Source organism: Lathyrus oleraceus, chromosome 3 (assembly GCF_024323335.1).
Source record: "Lathyrus oleraceus cultivar Zhongwan6 chromosome 3, CAAS_Psat_ZW6_1.0, whole genome shotgun sequence".
NCBI classification, from domain to species: Eukaryota; Viridiplantae; Streptophyta; class Magnoliopsida; order Fabales; family Fabaceae; genus Lathyrus; species Lathyrus oleraceus.
Window position 1 is genome coordinate 32,082,668 of NC_066581.1, and position 7,773 is coordinate 32,090,440.

Genomic DNA, 7,773 nt, shown 5'->3' on the forward strand with positions numbered 1-7,773 from the left:
ACCCAAGATCTTGTTGTGTCAGTCATGTGGAGAGGAGTTCCTACATTCTGGACTCCCACACTTTCTATTTTGAGTCAAGCTCTCCCAGGCCAGGGATAAGAGCTGTGAGGTCTTACCCTCACTTCCCATTTCATCTGCTTCACCCTAACTCTCAATGTTAGGGTTAAGAGCTAACCACACCCCATTCCAGTTGGCTTGTTTGTCGAGGTTGACATGACCCCTTGACTAAAGCCTAGCCTTGTATGAGCCAATTGTTTGCATATGGTGTGTGCTACTTGTGCTTGTGTTAGATGACTGTGCTGTTTAGGCTAGCTTGCTTCCTATGCAAGTTAGGATAGAAACCTCAACATAGGGATCTTATGCATGACAACTTCTAGGCTCGAGTCGTAGTCTCCCTAGTATCTTGTTATCTCCCTTGTCTCTGGTTAGGTTAGAAGTTCTTTCCCTGTTAAGGGGAACTACGTCGCCCTGATCCTCATACCAGATGAGGTACGTAGGCAGGAGATGAGCAGATCTCTCCGGGCACCCTTTTCTTTTTCAACCCCTTTGTGTGTGTTGGAGTCTGACGTAAGTCCAGTGATTGGCAGTTGGTTTCCTGTGTCTTGTTTGTTTGTGTGGAGTCTGACATAAGTCCAGCGATTGGCAGTCGGTTTCCTGTGTGTGTGTTTATTGGTTCGGAGTCCGATGTAAGTCCAGCGATTGGCATTCGGTTTCTATGTTTGCCTGTTTGTGTGGAGTCTGACGTAAGTCCAGCGAATGGCAGTCGGTTTCCTGTTTGTGTTTGTGTTTTGTTTGGCGTACGTTAGCCGAGCTACGAGTGCTCTGATTCTTTCTCTGGTCAGAGAAGATACGTATGCATAGGATGCGACATCCTAGAGAGCACGTTTCCCCTATTCCCAAACTACGTCGACTCTGATGTTTGTGTCTGACAAACTACGTAGGCCCAGGATGCGATATCCTGCCGAGTCCTCTTCTTCCGTCTTTCATCTATGTTTGATTCTAGTGTTTAGTGCGGTGTTTGAGCAGTCTTTAGCAACCTTTCTTCTATTCTTTTGTGCGTGGATCCCGTCGAGTACGACGGATGCGTAGGGGTGCTAATACCTTCCCTTCGCATAACCGACTCCCGATCCCATCAATCTCTGGTCGCAAGACCATGTCTTTTCCAGGTTTACTTCGAGCGTTTCCTTTCCCTCTTTTGGGATAAATAACGCACGGTGGCGGCTCTGTTGTTTCGTTTTCCCGACGGTTTTTCGCGTAATGCGACAGGGGTCAGCGTCAACCTTCATCTGGTTTCTCCCCCTGTCAGCGAACTTGAGGCGGCCATCCTTTATTGCATTCTGAATAAGATCCCTGAAAAGAAAGCATTGTGAGGTTTTATGGCCTAAAAAATTGTGATATTTACAGAAGCCTTTTTTCTTCCGTTGTTCTAACGGAGGAATTTTGGTATTATGAGGCACTATCATTTGGCCATCTTTTACTAAAAAATTGAAGATTTCATCATATTTGGTAACATCAAATGTGTAAGTCTTTTTAAGAAATATATCATTCTTTTCAGTTTCGACAGGGTTCCTGTCATTCGAAGGTGTAAGTAATTTACAGGCATAAGGTGGTGCTTCTTTTAATTAAGCCAAATCTACTTCGAATTCCTCAAGACCATAAGGGTCATTAGAGATTTCAAACTCCTCATCTTCGAGTTCGACATAAGCAACCCTTTCTTTCTTATAATTCTTATTCGCTCTGGCCTTTTCAGCTTTTAAACGTTCGACCTGTCGAACCCTGTCTGCTAATTGGGCCATATCTCTTTGATACTGGGTGTCTAACTTTTTCCTAATGGAATAGTCTAACCCTCTAGCGGCCATTTCGACCAATTCATGTTTAGGCACTACTGTAAAGCATCTAGATTTCAACAAACGGAACCTATTTAGATAATCATCTATAGGTTCAGTGAATTTTCTTTTGATACTGGCTAATTCCTTAAGACTTATCTTAGTTTGGCCCATGTAGAATTGTTCATGAAATAATCTCTCCAAATGAGGCCAAGTATCTATGGAATTTGGTGGCAAAGTTGTAAACCACGTGAAGGCATTCTTCGTTAAAGAACTGGGGAAATATTTCATTCTTAGATTCTCACTGTTCGCCAAATCCCCTGCCTCAGTCATGTATCTGGCTATGTGTTCTATAGTGGATTCACTAGTGTCCCCTGAAAATTTGGTGAACTTAGGGATTTTACAACCCCTTGGTAATTCAGTTTGTAAGGCGTATTCTGATAAAGGAGAGGCATAATTTGGCCGTCGAAGTCCTGTATTCAGACCATTCTGGGCTATGATTCTCTCTATCATAGTAGTTATGTTATTTTCCATCATGTTTTCTTGCCTAACCCTATGAATTACTTCGTCTGCATCCTGGTCTCTATTAACCATCATGACTCTCCTAGGTTGTTCTTCAGGGATTTCCTGTCGAACTGGCTGTTATTCTAATCTTTCCCCCATGACCCTTTCGTCAGACGCTTGTCTAGGTGGTCAAACCTGATTTATTGTTGGTTCTTCTTCCTGGATTATAACTTGGTTTGGTCTGTGTCGAACAGAGGACTGAGGGGCGCCTAGGAAATCTGCTATGCGTCCCATCTGCGCTGACAGTTGTTGGTATGTTTGGGCATTATCATTGTTAGTCCTATTTACATTCTGTATTAGGGGAGAAAAAATAGTATTCATTTCTCTAGCAAGAACTCCTACCATATCATGGTTACTAGCGTCCAATTATTGTCTAAAGGTTGCCTGGTTATTCGTTGTAAGGGTAGGTAATAAGGTGGATAATCTTTGTGATTGGGTATTTCAACCTACGTGGTTCATGCCAGAACCAGAATTTTGAATTGGTGAAATAACCGTATTCTGGGGTTGAGTATATATGGAAGTCTTATTTTGAAGTCCTGCCTGTAAGGGCAAACTGTCATACAACATACAATCATAGGTTTCGATGATGACAAATTACCACCATGGATGAATCGGCATTGTCGATTCCACCTCTACAAAACAAATGCAACATATCACCCATCATATCCTTTTCTATGCTCATCTAAACTGTTATATTTCATACAACATATGTGGATAAAATATGGTCATGACAAAATGCATGAAAACCACAAAAATCTGAATTTTTGCAGATTTGCAGGGTTTGAGTCGACCGTAGGGTCGGCGCATAACTTAGTGCATTTCCTCACGGGTCAACGCACAAAGGCTTGAGTCGACCGTAGGGTCGGCGCATGAACCACGGGTCAGCACACGCCGACCTATGGTCGACGCATACTGATGTGATTTTCAGATTGTCCAAAACTGCTGGTTATGCGTCGACGCATAGACCTGCTATGGTCAACCGTTCGTGCGCAAACACAGTTTTTTTGTAATTCCCACTTTGTTTGAAAAGTTGTTAAGTGGGTTGGTTGGTTTGTTACTATAAATAGAAGTTTAGTTACTTGTATCAACTAACATTTGATAAATTGATTCAAGTGTACAAAGAACAAGAAAAAGTGAAATAGGTGTCCAAGATTCTTCATCTTCATCAACAACATCTCACAACACATCAATTACACACAACCATTTTTGAAGTGCTTTGTGATTGGTTAAAGGTGATAACGTTCGAAGCCGAGATTGGGGAATCCGGTTCGGGTTTAAGCTTGCGACAGGTTTTTTCTTGAATAAAACCTTTAGGGTTTTGTCCTCCAAGATTGGTTTGATTTTTTGGGGGTTTTTAGACGATTTCTTCATCAATTTTTAGCTGAGCGAAGGTGATTGAGAAGAGGAAGTCTTCATCAATCTAGTAGTGGATTCAGTGATATTGAAGGGAAGATTTCGGGTTCGATTTGTTGTAGTTGAGATCAGCCGGGCCGAGGGTTTGAAGAACTGAGAGTTATTTAACAAAGGGGCTGGAATCGGAGGTCTATCAACAATAATCGAAGGACTTGATTCACCTTGAATCAAGGAACAAGGAGTGGAAGCAACATTCAACGTCTTGAGAATTCTGTTGTATAATTGCTTTTCAATCCTTGTATAAACTGTTATACTCCACAGGTGATATCTATTAAAGCAATCTCAATTCTAGTTTTAGAATTGAGGGTAGACGTACCCCGAAGCGAGGACGACGGGGGAACTGCCTCATCAAATCTTTGTTTTCTCTATTTTTCAGCATATTTGTTTTTGGTTTAAAATAAGTGATTTTTGTATAAGCACTTTTATCAAACCTTGATATTAATTGAGTAAGAAGTTAAAACTCTATTTTTGAATCCAAAGTACAATAAGATATTGTACTAGACTAATTGGAATCACTTACCCAACATAAATATCACTTGAAGTGTTTTTGCACACCAAGTGTTTGATAATTTGCCTAAACCAAAATTATCTTAGTTGTGTATCTAGTTTGGTTTGCCCTTTGAATCATTGGAACTAGGAATCCTAGAAAGTGAAATAAATCATTGATAGTGTGACTAGTGTAGTGATTCTTATTCTACATTATCACTAATCCATAGGCTAGACGCATATCCGGTTTTCCAATAACAGTTCATTTTAGACTATATTTTCCTCAGCCGCTTCCGCACTTAAAACAAATTTTCAAAACCAATTTTTAATTGGTAGAGCCGACTCAATTTTTAATTGGGATCTATTCACCCCCCCCCCCCCCTTTCTAGATCCGTGCTATAGTCTAACAAGTGGTATCAAAGCCTGGTTTACTCTGTGCTTCAAAATATAACTTTGATAGAAAATGGCTAACGAACCTAAATGGGCTTATAATAGAGCTCCCGTTTTCAATGGTGAAAATTATAGTTATTGGAAAGACTGTATGCGGGTCCACATAAATTCCATAGATAGAAAAATATGGAACATTATTCTCAATGGTCCAATTGAAATAACCATGACCAATGAGAATAATGAATTAGTGCCAAAGCCCGAAGCACAATGGACCGATGATGATGAAAGAAAATACAATTATGATTGGAAAGCCAAAAATATCCTAATCTCCTCATTAGGTGTAGATGAATACTATCGTGTATCCCATTGTCCTACTGCTAAGGCCATGTGGGATTCACTACAAATCGCCCATGAGGGGACGAACGATGTTAAGTTGGCAAGAATCAACACACTAACACAAGAGTTTGATCTCTTTTTCATGGAGCAAGGGGAAACCATTGCTGACATGCAAAAGAGATTTACCCATCTCATCAATCGATTACATTCATTAGGTATGCCGGTTTCCAATGATGTTGCTACTAATAAGATCTTGAGATGTCTTAACAGGGAATGGCAGCCGAAAGTGACCGCCATCAAAGAAGCAAATGATCTTACCATATTAGACTTGACAACATTATTTGGCAAACTACAAGAGCACGAACAAGTACTCTTGAGCCTAGAACAACACGAAAATAAAGAAAAGAAGGACACAACAAAGGTGAGTGAAAAGAAATCTATAGCTCTTAAGACTTCCTCCTCGAAGCCTCAAGCAAAAGAGCAAAGTGATTATTCCTCGAGCGACGAAGAAGAAGAGGACAAGAGCGAAGATATGGGGTTGTTCGTTAAACGCTACAATCGTTACGTGAGAAAGAACGGCATCCAACATTCCGAGAAGAACTTGGTAAACTTCTGGAAACAATCGAGGTACTCTAAAAATGATGACTCAAAAGGTAAAAATACTAGAGGGTCGTGCTACATTTGTGGGAAGCCCGGTCTTTACAAACCGGACTGTCCGATGAACAAGAAGACAAAGGAAAGGGAATCATCCAAATCACACAAGAAATCATCAAAGCCAAGGAGAGCATACATAGCTTGGGAAAGCGATAGCAACTCCTCCGATGATGAAAGTTCTAGTGATGAAGATGAAGTTGTAAGCCTATGCCTCTCTGCTCATCAAAAGAACAAAAAGAAACAGGTACAACATGCTAAATATGAAAAATCCTCTAGTATGTCTCATCATGAATTACAAGCTGCATTTGATACTTTACACTGTGAAGCTAAAGAGGCCTTTAAAAGGATTGCCTCAAATAACCAAATTTTTATCCATTTGGAACAAAAAATTCGAGAATCCGAAAGGAAACTTAAGGCACTCAAAGCTTCTATAGTAGAAAGCACAAAAGCGGGTTGTGAGGACCTTAGAAATACGATAATTAACTATGGGTGCGATACTTGTTATATTTGGCAAGGTGAAGTAAGAAACCTAAAGACCAAACTTGACAAGGCTCTTGAGCCCAAGATTACCTTTGCAATCGATAAATCAAACTTTCGAAAAAGTATGGTTAATCCATACCAAAAATATAAATATGTTATAAAGGATGAAGATAGCAAAGGCAATCAAAATGTAAATTTCTCTTGTCTTTATTGTTGCAAGAAAGGCCACTCCATTGCTAAATGCAGGTTTAGGAGATTCTTAGTTCCTAAAGGTATTTATCAATGGCTGCCCAAATGCAACCATTTCGTTACTCACCATTCAGGACCCAATAAGCCATTGGGTACCTTCTCGTGTCAATTGCATTTCCATAGGTACAATGCCTCGAGACCACCAAGAGAAGATGGGTTCTCGACAGTGGATGATCAAGGCACATGTCAGGAGACATATCACTCTTCATTGACTTCGTGGCTAAGAAGAAAGGATATGTAACCTATGGTGACAACAACCGTGGAGCAATACTAGGTAAAGGTAGTGTAGGTAACCCTTCTTCCACTACCATTTCTGATGTATTGCTTGTCGAAGGTCTTAAACACAATCTACTTAGCATCAGTCAATTATGTGACAAAGGATACAATGTATCTTTTTCAAAGGATTGTTGCAAAATTGTACATAATGATGATAAGAAGAGTATGTTTAATGGCCTGCGAGTGAATAATGTCTATATGTTAGACTTAAACGAAGTATCGTTAAGAAGTGACAAATGCCTTGTAACAATGAGTGAAGATTCATGGTTATGGCATAGGCGTTTAGCACATGTTAACTTTGACTTACTAAATAAAGTAGTCTCAAAAGATCTAGTCTTAGGTCTCCCCAAAATAAAGTTCACCAAGGATCACCTTTGTGATTCTTGTCAAAAAGGGAAGCAAACGAGGATCTCATTTAAATCCAAAAATATCGTTTCAACAACGAGACCTCTCGAACTTCTTCATATGGACTTATTTGGGCCGTCTAGGATTAAAAGTCTAGGAGGAAATTATTACGGTTTCGTAATAGTGGACGATTTTTCTAGATTTTGGTGGACTATCTTTTTAGTAAGCAAGAGCGATACGTTCGCCGCCTTTGAAAGGTTTGCTAAGCTTTCCCAAAATAAATTAAATACAAACATTGTTTCAATTAGAAGCGACCATGGGGGTGAGTTCGAAAACCATTTATTTGAAGAATATTGCGGCAACCATGGTATCGATCATAACTTCTCCGCTCCACGCACTCCTCAACAAAATGGGGGTGTGGAGCGTAAAAATCAAATTTTGTAAGATTGGGAAGAACAATGATTAACGAAAGTGGTTTACCGAAATATTTTTGGGCCGACGCCATTAGTACGACGTGTTTTGTTTTGAATAGGGTGCTCATTCGCCCCATTCTAAATAAAACACCGTATGAGCTTTTAAAAGGGCGAAAGCCAAATGTTTCTCACTTACATGTTTTCGGTTGCAAATGTTTTGTATTAAATAATGGAAAGGAAAACTTGGGCAAATTCGATTCCAAGGTCGACGAAGGTATCTTCCTCGGATACTCTCAATCGAGTAAAGCATATAGAATATATAATAAACGATTACTTGCCGT

The 7,773-nt window shown here is 39.9% G+C and overlaps 1 protein-coding gene across 1 annotated transcript; it reads right to left on the reverse strand.

The window, feature by feature from the left end:
• Nucleotides 1-1,622: 1,622 nt before the first annotated feature.
• Nucleotides 1,623-2,420, reverse strand: LOC127129500 (uncharacterized). Its single transcript, XM_051058669.1, has one exon. The coding sequence runs from the start codon at nt 2,418-2,420 to the stop codon at nt 1,623-1,625; it is 798 nt and encodes a 265-aa protein (XP_050914626.1).
• Nucleotides 2,421-7,773: the final 5,353 nt, after the last annotated feature.